The 16,114-nt window shown below is 38.0% G+C and overlaps 1 protein-coding gene across 3 annotated transcripts in view; it reads left to right on the forward strand.

Annotated features, from left to right (window-relative positions):
- CD1H11orf80 (chromosome D1 C11orf80 homolog) overlaps nucleotides 1-16,114 on the forward strand; it is a 95,624-nt gene that overhangs the window by 58,384 nt on the left and 21,126 nt on the right. For 2 of the 3 annotated variants that reach the window (XM_043581739.1, XM_043581741.1), the window contains exons 6-10: nucleotides 896-951; nucleotides 1,325-1,396; nucleotides 3,348-3,543; nucleotides 13,131-13,281; nucleotides 15,147-15,293. In XM_043581739.1, coding sequence (XP_043437674.1) covers nucleotides 896-951; nucleotides 1,325-1,396; nucleotides 3,348-3,543; nucleotides 13,131-13,281; nucleotides 15,147-15,293 — 622 coding nt within the window. The remainder of the gene's footprint in view (nucleotides 1-895; nucleotides 952-1,324; nucleotides 1,397-3,347; nucleotides 3,544-13,130; nucleotides 13,282-15,146; nucleotides 15,294-16,114) is intronic. The other variant, XM_043581740.1, reaches the window with a different exon arrangement.

Genomic DNA, 16,114 nt, shown 5'->3' on the forward strand with positions numbered 1-16,114 from the left:
TAGGTACTTTTTTGCCTCCTCTGTGCTTCATTTTTCTGGATAATAAACCTTGCTGATTATTTCCTCCTTTTCCAAAGTGACTATAGGAGCAAATCAGGAAATTCTGACAAAGTACTTCGAACTTTGGAGAGCTATAATTTTTATTATTACATGTAGTTAGATATGTTTATAGGGATGTACACTGTTAAGTATGGTATATAACTTCTCCCTTTTTTCTCTTGCTAGAGTCAACTTTTTATGTCTTTGGCAGGGTTCAGTGCATATTATATGCCAGTTACTTCTGAGTCCTTTCCATACACTTATTCACTCACCTAATGCAACAGCCCTTGTGAAGTAGGTTTTATCATCATCATTCCCATTTTACAGCTGAAGAAACTGTGGTATAGAGGTTAAATAACTTGCAGAGCCAGGATTTGAAGTCAGGCAGTCTAGCTCTAGAGTCTCCTATTACATAGGAAGGAAAATGTAAATCAAAAGTAGGAAATAATTAGAACAGTGAAGTGAATTGGAGGACATAAAAGTCAGATGGGGGGAAGGGAAGAAAACACAAAGAAAAAAGCATGGAATGTTCTATATATGAAAACCATGGAAAAAATGGAGAGAAAAATCAATAGTTCTTTTAGGGGGGAGAAGATATAACTGGGAGAACAGCAGAGAACAAAAGTTAGGATATTCTGATAATCTGTGACCACTTGGAATTGAAGTGTAGGACTCAATATAAATTTAGATGCAGAATTTGAGCACAGGTAAATGTTAATTGTGTTAGTTGTTTAGGGAAAGTGCAAGTGAAAACAAGGTGATGTAAAGAATATCTACACCTTTGGGAATTAAGTATGGAAGTTTTTTAATCTCCATCCTTGTTCATGTTAAATCTCATACCCCATTTACTTTGCAGATTAGATTTAATTTCAGTGTAAAGGTGAATGGAATCCTTTCCTTGGAAATCTTTGGGTAAGTCCTTAAATCAATGGCTTAAATGTATGCCATGGTTTTATAGTTTTTCTCAGTCATTATTGCCCTATTTCTAGTAGCTTCACAGTTTGACTTCTTGACCCAAAGTTACCTTGAAACTAATTTTCTGAGACTCCCACATTTTCTTATTCTATATTAACTTTTAATGAGTAAGTAGATTCATCTATATCTTTTCATGTCTTTCCCTCTCACCAGAGTGGGTGATCTTAAAAATTTCCATTTCCTTTGGTTAGTTGGCTGTTGGATTCCAGTAATCTCTGTGGTTGGTGGTGGTCATGGGCCAAAATTTGTATCAGGTAAAGATTGGTTTTAGAATCTGTGAACTATGGCTTAGCTTTTCTTTGCTTTCCAGGACAAAGAACGAACCCACTTTGAACCTGTCGAATGGAATTGCTCTTGTTATAAACTATCAACATTATGTGAGGTGAAGGATAAAAGCATTGTTGTCCCTCTCCATGTTTTACTCTCCTGTTATGAGTATGAGTGTGGGTAGAAATTGAACATAGCCTCATTTGTCATTTCTTAGTGCCAGGCATTAGCTTCTCTATAAGAAAAGTGGAAGTAAAACTTTTAATCTATTTGTATTGAAAACTCTCATTATTTCTGGCTCCTTGAATGTATTCTGATTGACCTGAGAACATGTCCCTTCTCCTTTCCATGTCTTATTTTTTCTATAAATGAAACAACAAATTTCAATCTTATTTACATATGAGAAGAGAGGAAGGACTTGAGAAGGTTCCTTGAACTCTTGGCTAGAAAGATACTATGAACACAAAGGAATTCTTTACATATTATTTTTTGTGCATCGGCATTTTTCAAAGGTTTGGAAATCATCTCTACCTCCACCTCCAGACTACAAAAAAAATCCATGGAGAATATGGCAAATAAATGGAATTTATTCCTCTGCCTTGCCTTCCTAAGAGAATCCAAAGTGAACATGCATATAGCAAGAAAAAAAAACAATTTATGATTTAGTCCAAGTAATTTATTCTTTATTCAATAGTTTCGACTCCATTTGTATGCCCTGAATCAGCACTGGTAGTCATAGGATCTTAAGGTTTGAAGACACTGTTTATGGCTTTTTAGTCTGTTTTTTTACTCTTAGCCAAAAGTACACTTCAGATTAGAATTTTTTTATTCTTTAATATGTGCAGTAAATAAAGTCCCCACTCTTTATCTATCTTTAGTAGTCCTTTACTATCATACAATCTTTAAAGTTAGACAGCTCATTATCAGAAATTTACTGAAAAAGTTTAAGCCTCTGAACCAGTGTTTGTGGACATATATTCCTGGATGACCTCATCAGTTTAAAGAGAGAGGAAAAATGCTCATTAATATTTCTTCCTATTTAAAAAAGAAAAGTTGTTAGAAAGTAAGCAAGTATCAAATTTCACTAGATTCTTTTAGGAGAGAAAGATGCCCTAATTTTTTCTCATTACTCCTATCAAACAGTAACCTTGGACTCCTTCAGGGGAAGGTGTAGCATGTGTGAGAGCAGATCTAAGTTTCACAGGGCTAGTTTTAGGCTGTTGTGATTCAGGGACCCCTTCACCCCTACCCTCACCATGCTAATCTTTGATCTTGGAAATTTCTGCTCAGAACTGTAGACTAATTTCAGTGGAGGAAATATACATTAATGAATATAAAACTGCATAGTGGCAGGGATGCCTGGGCGGCTCAGTTGGTTAAACGTCTGACTTTGGCTCAGGTCATGATATGGTTTGTGGGTTCAAGCCCTGTGTCGGGTTCTGTGCTGACAGCCTGGAGCCTGCTTCAGATTCTGTGTCTCCCTCTCTCCCCCCCCATCACCCGCTTACTCTCTCTCCCTCAAAAATAAATAAACATTTAAAAAAAATTTTAAACTGCATAGTGGCAGCAGAAACAGTAGCCATGATATCATTCCTGAAATTCCAGTTTGTCTGCTCTTTCTATTGCTTGTGATTCCCTGAGTGAGACACAAGTTACTTATTCCAGTAAAACTAATATGGTAGATTATATGATTATGTATATGCTAGAGATATCCAAAGACTTTTGAATGCCCCGAAAATAATTTCTTAAGGGGCACCTGGCTGGCTCTGCCAGTAGAGCATGTGACTCTTAACCTTGGGGTCCTGAGGTCAAGCCCCCCATGTTGGGTGTGGAGCCTATTTTATTTATTTTTAAAGATTTTATTTTAAGTAACCTCTACACCCAGTGTGGGGCTCAAACTCACAACCCTGGGATCAAGGGTCACATGTTCCACTGAGCCAGCCAAGCATGCCATCATAGAGCCTACTTTAAAAAAAAAAAAAGAAGAAAAGGAAAAAAATAAAAATAAAGAAAATAATTTCTTAAGAAAGAGAAAGTCTAAATTTATCTTACCTGTTTTTTGACAGTAGACCAAAATTTGGTGCAGCTCAATTACTCTGCAGTCGAATCCATCCTGTGCTAGGACATCCAGTAATGCTTTTCATCCCCGATGACGTGGCTGGCATGGGCTCGTTGGGAGAACTGATACTCACTCCAGCTGCTGCTCTGTGTCCCTGCCCAAAGGTCTTTTCCAACCAGCTGAATAGAGTTTCTTCAGTTTCCATATCCTTTTGATGATAAACTCCATCAAAATTTTCAACTTTGTTTTGAAAAATGAATTTTTATATCCCAATTCTAGAAAAGCCTTTAGCATATAAACTCTGTATCTAGAAGCCAGTATAATTTGTATAAAAACAAAAATCCAGTGTGAAATCCAGTCTTGAGAAATTTTCCCAAAATACTGAAAACTATAAAATGTGACATATGTGCCACATTCTTTTCATATAATCCAATATGACTGAAGCATGGAATGGTGCAAGCAGGAGAGATGAGGCTGGAAAATGGTGGACATGGTGGCTCTTTTGTATCACACTTAGGATTGTGAACTTCATTCTCTGTTTAGCGGGAAACCATTGAATGTTTTAGGCATCTCAAGCAGCATTGTACAGAATGGGTAGGAGAGATAAGTCAGTAATGACTAAGTGAATAAGTGAACTGGGCAAGAGATAATGCTCGCCTGAATTAAAAATGTGATGAGCATGGAAAAGAGAGACTTATCACTTGAAGGAATCAGTATAATGAGGCAAGCAATTCATTGTGGGGGTAGGGAGAGATTAGGGGCAGGGAATGGCCAAAATTGATGTTAATATTTCTATATCCAGAATAGGCAAATCTATAGAGACAGGAAGTAGATAGATAGGGATTTGGTGGGGGGAGGATGGTAAAAATGTCCTAAAATTGATGGTGGTGATGGTTGCACAACTCTTTGAATATACTATAACCCATTTATGCACTTTAAGTGGGTAAGTTGTGTGCTGTGTGACATGTTTAAATCTCAGCTGTTTAAAAACATTTCCATAGGGCCCCTGGGTGGCTCAGTCGTTAAGCATCTGACTTTGGCTCAGGTCATGATCTCATGGTTCGTTAGGTCGAGCCCCATGTCAGGTGAGCTTGAGCCCTGGGTAAACACGAGCCCCACTTCGGGTGAGCCCTGCTTCTCTCTCTGTCTCACGCCTGCCGCCCCCCTTGCCACCCTGGGATTCTCTCTCTGTTTGTCCCTTGTTCACTTGCGCCATTTCTCCCCCTGCCAAAAAAAACCATTTCAATAGATGGCTGACAGAATAATGATACTATCAATAAGATACAAATCATAAGTAGCAGATTTGGAAGGTAAAGATTAGCTTAGCTTTAAACATGTTAAGTTTGTAGTTCCTGTAGGACATCCCTTGAAAATGGCAAGTATAGCTATATAGAAATTTTGGTTTGGAATTTGGAAGTGGCCAATGTAGAGATAAATTTTAGAGCCTTAGCATTTTCTCCATCGGAAAGTAAAGTATAGTGCTGTGGTTAGAGCATGGAACAAGAGTGTAAATACTAGATTCACCACTAATTGGCTGTGACTTCATGTAGTTTACTCAACCAGCCTAAGGCTTTATTTCCTCCACTTTAAAATGGAGATAATAGGGGCACCTGGGTGGCTCAGTTGATTGAGCAGCCAACTTCTGATTTCAGCTCAGATCATTATTCCAGGTCATGGGATCCAGCCCTGCGTTGGGCTCCATGTGGAGTGTGGAGCCTGCTTAAGGTTCTTTCTCTCCCTCTGCCCTTCTCCCTCGCTCATGCATGCTCTTTCTCTAAAATTAAAAAAAAAAAAAAATAGGGGCACCTGGATGGCCTAGACAGTTAAGCATCCAACTTCAGCTCAGGTCATGATCTCATGGTTTGTGGGTTTGAGCCCCGCATTGGGCTCTGGGCTGACAGCTCAGAGCCTAGAGCCTGCTTTGGATTCTGTGTCTCCCTCTCTCTCTGCCCCTCCTCTGCTCATGCTCTGCCTCTCTCTCTCTCTCTCTCTCTCAAAAATAAATAAATGTTAAAAAATTAAATTAAATTTAAAAATAAATGGGGATAATAACACTTCATAGATTTGTTTTCCCTTGCAAAGGTTTTGTTGTTGTTGTTTTGGGGTTAGTTTGTTTTAGTATTAATTATATATAATAATCTATATGAAGCTCCCAGCATATTGCCTGACACATAAAAGTGTTCAATAAATGTTAGGTGTTATTGTTATATAATTGAAGCTGTACAAGTAAAATGAAGTTCTAGTAGAGTATAAAGAATAAGACCAGAAGAAGGCCAAGGTCATGGTATAATAAATGTCAGCTGAAAATATCTTTAGGGAGGAGGAAGGAGCAGGATGGTGATAAAGACTATGCATGGGCTTTTGGATTTTAAAACATGCTTTTTCTTAATATCTAGGGCATATAGAAGAGTATAAAGTAAAATAAAAAAGTTTCTCCTCCTCCTCATCCCATTCTCCAGAGGGAAAAAGGCAAATTTTTCTATCCTCTTGAAGTTTACATTTAATAGGACATTTTAATAAATAGATGTCAGTAGTGATAAGTACAGTTAAAGATAAAATAAAGCAGGTAAAGTGATAATGACAGGGAAGTTATTTTAAATATTATAGTAAGCGAAGACTCTAGGGAGGTGATGTTTTAGTGAAGATAAAGAAAACTCTGATAGGATTTCAGTTTCTGAAAATGGCAAACTAGGTAATTTAGACCAACCCTCCCATTGAAGACAAATGTTGGATGAAATATTAAGACATAAAAGATTCTAAGAGCTAGTAAATAGGGAGGAATTTCTGGGCGATCACAGTAGAGACAGGAATTACAGAAAGCCTGAGCTCAACATTGGGGGCTGCTTTTGCTGTGAGGTCATTTGCAAATTATAGCAAGCAGCTGAGAGGCTAAGATGCACTTCTGAATCAATGTAGGTCAAGAAGGCCAAAGAGTTTAGGGCTTACTGAGCTGGGGGGTGCTGTTAAAAACACCTCTTGTTTTGGGCAGAGATAACTAAAAGGTTACACTTTAAGGAGTAAAATGAACCTGAAATAAACCATCCTTCACATGAACTGCATATATTTTTTGGGTCATCTGGGAAGGCTAGAAAATCTTAAACTTTAAAATTGGATTAAGATGATTCTAGATATCTAATTCTCCCAGATGTCTTTTAGAAGCAATCAAAGATTATTTTCTAGAGGAAGATCACCACATCTGTGCTTCAAATATTTTAACAAATACTTTCTCAAAATGTCCAGCTCATGTGTACATTTCTCTCTCTCTCTCTCTCCATCTCTGTCTGTCTCTCTCTCTCACACACACACACACACACACACACACACACACACACACACACCACACGTAAAAGAGTGGACTAGGCAACATGAATAAGAGCTAGCAAAAACAAAAGCAACAGGAGTACCCACTGGGACTTCAGATATTGGTAACATCAGATACTGGTTGTAAAAATAAAGAATTATGCTTATTATATTTATGAACTTGAAGGCCAAGCTTAAAAATTTTGCCAGGGAACTGAAAACTATAAAATGTGACATAATTTTTAAAACAACCAAACAGAAACTGTAGAACCAAAAAATACAATAACCAACATTGAAGTTAAATAGGCAGATTTAACAGATTAGATACAGCATAAGTGAATTTGTGAAGTAAAAGATAAGGATAGCAAAAACTAGTAAAATAAAGCAAAGAAAGACCAAAGGATGGAAAATACAGAAGAGAGGTTAACAGTGAGAGGAAACAGAACATTTAATGTACATTTAATTCATGTCCCAAAGGAGAAGGGAGAAAATGGGGCAAAAACAGTCGTTGAAGAATCAATGGCTAAGCAACTAAAACAGTTTAAGAGCTCAGCAATCAAGCAGGATAAACAAAAAGATATGCATACCTCTAGGAAATCAAAAACAAGGAAGAAATCAGCTAAGGAAGATAGATTTTCTTCAAAAGAGAAACAAATTGACAGCTGACTTCCTTATACCAACATGAGGTAGTAGTATAATAGTGTTAATGTCTGGAAATTTAAAAACTACCAACCTAGAATTCCATACCCAGTAAAAATATTTCTCAAGATAAAAGATAATGTTGGGGCATCTGGGTGGCTCCATTGGCTAAGCATCCAACTCTTGGTTTTGCCTCAGGTCATGATCTTGCAGTTCATGAGTTCGAGCCCAGCGTTGGGCTCTGCACTGACAGTGCAGAGTCTGCTTGGGATTCTCTCTCTCTCTCTCTCTCTCTCTCTCTCTCTCCCTCCCTCCCCCTCCCTCCCTCCCTCCCTCCCTCCCTCCCTCCCTCCCTCCCCCATGTGCACGCATGTGCTCTCTTTCTCAAAATAAATAAACTTAAAAAAAAAAAAAAGATAACCGGGGCGCCTGGGTGGCTCAGTCTGTTAAGCATCTGACTTCGGCTCAGGTCATGATCTCATGGTTTGTGAGCTCGAGCCCCGTGTCGGGCTCTGTGCTGACAGCTCAGAGCCTGGAGCCTGCTTCAGATTCTGTGTCTCCCTCTCTCTCTGCCCCTCCCCTGCTCACACTCTGTCTGTCTCTCTCTCTCTCACAAATAAACATTAAAAAAAATTTTTTTTAAAAGATAACCTACCCATATAAAGGTCATAATTCATATAGTAAGAAGAATTAATTCAACTGACTTTAAGAACATAGTGTTTTGACATACATTCTTGGTATATACTCTAAGGATGAAATGAACTGAAAAGTGCTCTTGAAATTCATTTAGTGGTCTTGATTCTTGTTAATAACATTGGTATTACCATACTGAAATTCTTGCATGCATACTTGTTATAAAACAAGTAATTATGTTAAATGGTAAAGAACCAAAATTTTTAGCATAATATAGCAGATGTGGGAGTATAAATTCAAAGGAATAGAATATTTTTATTTTGAAATAAGAAAATTTTTGAAAGTAATCTTTTTTAAAAAAAATGTTCATTTATTTATTTTGAGAGAAAGCATGAGCAGAGGAGAGGCAAAGAGAGAGAGAGAATCCCAAGCAGTCTCCATGATGTCAGTGCAGAGGCCAGTGCAGGGCTTGAACTCATGAAACATGAAATCATGACCTGAGCCAAAACCAAGAGTCAGATGCTTAACCAACTGAGCCACCCAGGTGCCCCTGAAAGTAATCTTAAAGTGGAATTGAAAATATCAGTGTGTATGCCCAACTTTTCTGACTTTTGAAATTATAGATTTTTCAGTTCTATCTGCTAAAAACAAAAAACAAACTGAGGAGCAATGAGCAGTCCTAGTATCCAGAATGTGTTCTCTAAATGTCATTGCTCACTAAAAAGGAGGAATGGCTGATTCCAGGCCTAAAGTAGAAATGTACAAGATGAGCATGGGTATCTTGTTGAGCCAGAAAGCAAAGAAACTATCAAAGGCCATGAGATTCTGTCAGAGAATTTCAGAAATTCCACTTCCAGCCATGAACAAATAACAGGGACTGGATCCACCCTCCTACCTTGAACAATTTAAAAAATTATATTAAACAACAGAGAGTATAGGACAGTGGTTCTAGAGAAAGGAGAAACAAATAAACCCTGTATTGCACCACCGTACTACCTAGAGAAGTTCACCAGGAGGGTATACCCAACTAGAGTCTGGTGGATCTGAGTTGAGAAGACGAAGTTCAGAGTTAGGGAGGTCCAGGGAAGCTAGAACTTATAGAAAAGAGTGCCAAAGAGGAGATAAAATACACAGAGCTCCGGATAGAGGAGAATCCCTGGAGTGCACACAGAGCTGGAAATAGTTTTTGTTCCTGCCAGGCAGGATGGAAAACATAAAGCATCAGGTAGAGTCCTAAGAAGGATTTGCTTGAATATAGTGGAGAAGTTAGCTTTAGCCTATAGGCTTCCCTGGTCCCACCTAACAAAGCTTAAGAGTAAGACCCAAAAGGCTCAAACTGTTCCCAGGTAACTTTATAGTGTCCCAGAAAAAAAGTACAAGAATATTTACAGGAATACAAAAGTATCCTGCATTCAGTGAGGTAAACTTCACAATGCTGGGCATCAAATAAAAAATTACTTGGTATGCAAACAAGCAGGAAAATAGGACCCATAATGAAAAAAAATCAGAACTGCCCAGAAATGGCATAGGTAATAGGATTAGTAAACAAGGACATTAAGACAGGTATAACTGGGGGTATCTGGGTGGCTCAGTCAGTTAAACATCCGACTCTCGGTTTCAGCTCAGGTCATGATCTCATAGTTCGTGAGTTCAAGCCACATCAGGCTCTGCACTATCAGTGTGGAGCCTGCTTGGGATATTTTCTCTCTCTCTCTGCCCCTCCCACACTCTATCTCTCTCTCTCAAAAAGAAATAAACTTTAAAAAAAAAAGGTATAACTGTATCCCATATATTCAGGAAGTGAAAGGGAAAAATTTGAACATATTAATAACTAAAGACACAAAAGATGTGAAAACCTAAATTGAACGTCTAGAGATAGAAATTAAAATTTTCAGGGTCAAGATACACTAGATGAGATTAGTGACAGATTTACACATTGCAGAGAAATAGATAAGTGAACTTGAATACATAGCAATAGAAACTAAAATGAAACAAAGGGACTAAAAAAAATGAATAAAGTTTCTGTGAACTGTGGGATAACGTCAGGTGACCTAATTCAGGGACATGTAATTCAATTCCTTCAGGGAGGGAGGGCAGATAAAATATTTGAGGAAATAATGCCCCCCCAAATTTCCAAATTTGATGAAAAGTATGAACCTGCAGAGCCAAGATCAGCAAACTTGGAACATAAGAAACATGAATCAAATCATACCAAGATACACCATAATCATTGATTAAAATCAGTGATAAAGAATCTTAAAAGCGACTAGAGGTAGAAAGACACGTTTACATACTGAGAAACAAAGATGCAAATTACTGCAGATTTCTCATTGGGAACTGTAAGCTACAAGAAAGTGAAGCAACATTTAAAAAAATTTTTTTTCAACGTTTATTTATTTTTGGGACAGAGAGAGACAGAGCATGAACGGGGGAGGGGCAGAGAGAGAGGGAGACACAGAATCGGAAACAGGCTCCAGGCTCTGAGTCATCAGCCCAGAGCCTGACGCGGGGCTCGAACTTCCGGACTGCGAGATCGTGACCTGGCTGAAGTCGGACGCTCAACCGACTGCGCCACCCAGGCGCCCCTGAAGCAACATTTTTAGAATAATAAAGGGGAAAAAATCCCTTAATCTGGATTCTATACCAAGAGAAAATATATTTCAAAAATGGAGGCAAAATAAAGAATTTATCAGACATACAAAAGACTTCACCAGCAATCTATATTATAAGAAATGTGAAAGGAAATGCTTCAGTCAGAAGAAAAATGCTATCAGATGGAATTCTGGGTCTACACAAATAAAGAAGAGCCCTGGAAATCATAACTATCTGGATAGATATAAAAGATTTTTTCCCCATTTAAAAAATCTCTTTAAAAGATAATTGACTTTTTATGGGGTGCCTGGGTGGCCCGGTCCGTTAAGCATCTGACTCTTGATATCGGCTCAGGTCACGATCTCATGATTTGTGACATGGAGTCCCACATCAGGCTCTGTCTGCGCTGATAGCACAGAGCCTACTTGGGATTCTCTCCCTCTCTCTGCCCCTTCCCTGTTTGCACATGCATGCACACATACTCTCTCTCAAAATAAACAAACATTAAAAAAAGTTTTTAATAAGATAATTGACTTTTGAAAGCAAAAATGCCATCAGAGTATATTATATGTGGAAGTAAAATGTGTGAGAATAGCACAAAGGCCAAGAGAGGAGAAATGGAAGTATATTATTCCCAGATTCTTATACTATATGTATGTGCAACTGTTATAATATCACTTAAAAGGTAGACCGTGATAAAGTTGTATACTATAAAGCCAAAAGCAATCCCTAAGTTGCTTCAACAAAGAATTATAACTAATAAATCAAAAAAAGTGGGTGGTGCCTGGGTGGCTCAGTTAAGCATCCGACTTCAGTTCAGGTCATGGTCTCACGGCTCCTGGGTTCAAGCCCCGTGTCAGGCTCTGTGCTGACTGCTCAGAGCCTGGAGCCTGCTTCAGATTCTGTGTCTCCCTCTCTGTCTGCCTCTCCCCCGTTACACTCTGTCTCTCCTTCAAAATTAAATAAACGTTAAAAAAAATTTTTTAAGTGATAAAATGGAATTATAAAAAACACCAGTCCAAAGTAGAATCCAAAAATAGAAAAGAGGAAAAAGAAAAAAAAAAAAGGAAACAATGTAAGGAGAAAATGCCAAACACATAACAAGATTGTAGACTTAAAACCCAACCATAGCAGTATTTATATTAAACGTAAATGGTTTAAACAACCCATCAAAAGTCACACACTTTGACTCTTTGGACACTCCACTCACTGAGTTTGTAGCACCTCAAAGCTAGCCTGGCTCTGAACAGTGGATGTGTTGGCCTTAGCTCTTGTTTTAATGTCTTCTTGGATTTGGGATAGAGACTTCATTTATGGGCACTGTCTCACTTTGTTCTGCTGTGACTTTTCATAATGCCCCAGTGCCTACTGGGTGAGGATTTTAATCTTCATACTTAATGCCTCATGTTTACCCTTTTCACAAGAGGATGAAAACAAAAAAGATTAAGGAAAATATATTCCTGGTTTCTTCAGCCTTGGTTCAGGGAACAAAAAGTGTTAAGTATTAGTTCTTAACTGGGTAATTTTGCCCTCAGAGGACATTTGGGAATTTCTGGAGACATTTTTGACTGTCATGACTCAGGGGGAGGGTGCCACTGGCATCTAGTGGGTAGAGGCCAGGGATACTGCTAAACATCCTACAGTGCACAGGACAGCCCCTACAACAAAGAATTATCTGGCCCAAAGTGCCAATAGTGCTTAGGTGGAGAAACCTTGGGTTTAAAAGAGTGAGAATGGGAGTAAAATCAAGAGAAGAAAGCCGGGGAACCTGGGTGTCTCAGTAGGTTAGGCGTCCAACTTCGGTTCAGGTCATGATCTCACAGTCTGTGAGTTTGAGCCCCACGCCAGGCTCTGTGCTGACAGCACAGAGCCTGGAGCCTGCTTCTCATTCTGTGTCTCCCTCTCTCTCTGCTCCTCCCCTGCTCACTCTCTGTCTCAAAAATAAATAAACATTAAAAAAAAAAGAGAAGGAAACCATTTCAGGGGCTTGTCCCCTTTGTCTTGGTTAGAGAATAGGGTTAGAGAAGGTAAGCAGGTTCCTTCTTAATCTGAATATACTCAAGTACTTACTGAAAGATATATCTTTGTATATATTTGTAGCATGTATCACACTGTATTACAGTTTACTGTTTTTTATGTGTATCTCCAGTACTATAAATATGATAACTTGAAGGTAGGTATTAAATCTTAATAAATATTAATAAATTAATATTAATTTTATGTATTAGAAATAAATATTAATAAATTTTATTATTAATATTAATAAATCTTAATAAAATTAAATATTCATCTTTGTGTCCTCTGAACTTAGTATAGTGTTTAGCCTGTAGTACCACTCAAACGTATGATGGAATGAGCAAGATGAAGAAATAAACTAATTGTCCAATACTATACCTGTAGCACACACTTACTGAACTCAGAATAAATTTCTAGGGATTCTAGTGGATCTGTCTGTGGTGCCTCACACCTGTATTCAATGTGAAAAGGCTTAATATATAATTAGCTAGCACCATAGTTTATTTCTGAGAGTGTGAACCAGGTCAGTATTATGTTTGTTTTATGCAAATGAATATATTGTCATTTTTAAAAAACCCTAAAATTTGGCAGTTTTCTTTAGCGACTATACATATTTCTATATGGACCGTCAGGCCTGCCTCTGATATTGCCAAGTCAGAAGCAGCCAACTACTACTGTCTTCGAAGATACCTCTTTCTTCATTGACTGGAAGAAATACCACTTGTGTCTGGTGCCCAATTTGGATCTCAGTTTGGATAGAGGTATATCTCCCTCTCTTTGCACAGGGATAAAGAAACCTGGAGAATATTATATAAATGCAAGTAAATATAAATAGCAGGTGTACATAAAAAATAGGACCCAGTGATCTGATGGCTTAGGTTGGGTGGTGCTGTTAGGGGTCTGGCTGAGAATCCACGTGAAGTGCAGCAAACAACAGGTCAACAGGCAAAGCTCCATTAGAGCCTGTTTTGGCATTACATGTTAATGCTGGTTTTTCTCTCACTTCCTCTACTGTCTCCTCTCTTCCTGGTCCTCTTGAGGTAGTCATTGAGCCTTCATCTTCTAAGGACTTGTTCAGAGGGTTTCTCTTGTACCTTAATCTGTTTTAGAAAGGATAGTAAAAGATTAATAACATCTTTGAACTATTGTGGAAATGTTTCCTAATGAAATGAGAAAATGCACATAAAATTACTTAGAAAATATTACCATATAAATGCAAGGCAGGAGTACAAACTATATAGTAATCAACTAAGAAACTAGCTGTAAGATTTATGCAGAGCCTGACCACATTAGCTTTGGATGAATTACACTGAGTTGGACACCTAATAACTGGATCAAAAAATAAAACTGGGAAGTAGGAATATGCAAACATGAGCTGATATCTAGGAGCTTTACAATGTTGAACTTGACTGTTATTAGCTAGAATTCTTTGAAATTTAGAAGGTAGTCTGGTCACCTGGATCCTGAGGAAGGTAGCCAGTGGGGAATAGGTATTCTAGAGCTGTAATGGCATGAGGAGACTGGAGCCTCCTGGAACAGAGTATTTCTAGGGGAATGACAGAGTCTTCTCTAGGAAGTAAACTTCAGAGTAAGGGTTTTTTTTTCTTGAATAGGTAGTTATTCCAGAGGGTGGGATGAAAGAAGCCTGTCCTTGGACAGGGTCTCTGGAGATGAATGGTTTTGTGAAGAAAGAATGCTTGATCTTAACTGGGGGGTGTCATGCCATTACAATTTTTGAATCTCTCGGGCTCTCCATATCTCCTTTTGTCTTTCATTTTTATTTTCATGCTTTGTTAGTTTTTTTTTTTTTTTCCAATTCTTGATGCCTGAACTTGCTCAGTTAACTTTGGAGATGAATAATGTAGAAAATATCTCCTCATCTTCCTCCATCATTACTCTAAGGGACAGAACCAGGATGTGGAAATACACAGAGGTATTTCTCTGAATGGATCTGGATGGAATTTAGGACTATCATGATTGTGTTTTAAAGGATCCAGGTGCTAGAAAGTGACGGTAGGGCATCAGATTACTTGGGAGTATAAGTATAATATAGTGATGTGGTTCAGAACACAGATTTTGGAGTCAGTCTAAAACAGATCCACCACTTGCTGTCTCATGGTGGGCAATGTATTTAACCTATTTGTACTTCTTATCTGTAAAATGGCGTAAGAATAGGTCCTATGTCTTAGTGTTGTTGTGAAGTCTAAATATTTAGATAGTTCATGTGAAGAATTTAACACAATACAAAGCGTGTAGTAAACACTTAATACAAATTAATTGTTATCATTACTCAGGTTTGACTCTGACGTCTGACTCTTACTAGTGATACCTACCTTAGAAAGTTGTATAAAGAATGAATAAATGTATCGTATTAGTGTTTCCCAATAAATTCTACAGCGTGCTGCTTGGTTTACATTTTGCATACTCAGTTGTTATTTTGATGTTCCTTCTATGAGTCACTATATTTGCTTCCATCATGTGGATAGAGAAACAGGTTCAGGAGGAAAAGGGAGTGTTTGATTTTAGATCTTAGATCATTCTTTGTTTGAGGTATAGGTTCTTTATTCACTTAGCATTCTGAGGGCCTTACTTATCTTAGAATACTGTATAATATCTTGTCCTCTAGATTTGGTGCTTCCAGATGTGAGTTATCAGGTGGAATCCAGTGAGGGGGATCAATCTCAGAATATGGACTCCCAGGGACAGACTCTGCTGCTTTTTCTCTTTGTGGATTTCCACAGCGGATTTCCGGTCCAGCGAACAGAACTCTGGAGTAGGTATAGGGGTTGCCAGTATGGGTGTGATTAAATGTTAAGAGAGTAAAGAAAGGGAGACTTTATCTGAATTACATATATAATTACATATATTTCTGTAGAATAATGAGTTTTAATAAAAAATCTTAAATAGGTTAAACAAATTATATGCTGTGTAGAAAAGATCTGTATCTTAAAATGAAACCTCACTTAAATGATGACATTCCCAGAATGTTCAGAAATCAACAGATACTTTCTATAATGCTCTTTAAAAAGAGGCTATTACCTTAGATGAGTGGTTCTCAACCTTAGCTCCATGATATATTACCTGGGGAGCTTCTAAAAATGCCCAAACTTTACCCCCAGGGATTATGATTTCCTTGGACTGAGGCAGTGCTCTGATACCAGTATGTTTTTAAAGCTTAGGCCTGAGAACTGTCCACCACATTATTGCCTTTCCAGGTGGAATCAAGAAATGTTACCGGCCTTGCTTGGCCTTGACACAGTATCTCAACTACAACATAAGGTGTGGGAAGCATATTGGTATGAATAGCTTTATGTCATTGTCACATAGACCTCTGGGAAGGGAGAAATTGTCCTCGTTCAGGCATACAAGGGGGAGCCTTTAGTATCTAACAAATTGATGATAATCTGTTATCAGAAAGTTTCTGTTTGGTGGTCCATGAAACATGCATCAGAATCACCTGGAGTATTTGAAAATGTGTTTCTTCCTGAGCCAAGAATCAATTCATTGTTTTGTTATAATATAAAAATATGGAATGGCTCAAGAATCTGCATTCTTAAAAATATTCTCAGGTAATTTTTAAATTTAGTAAAGTTT

The sequence above is a fragment of the Prionailurus bengalensis genome, chromosome D1 (genome assembly GCF_016509475.1).
Source record: "Prionailurus bengalensis isolate Pbe53 chromosome D1, Fcat_Pben_1.1_paternal_pri, whole genome shotgun sequence".
Classification (NCBI taxonomy): Eukaryota; Metazoa; Chordata; class Mammalia; order Carnivora; family Felidae; genus Prionailurus; species Prionailurus bengalensis.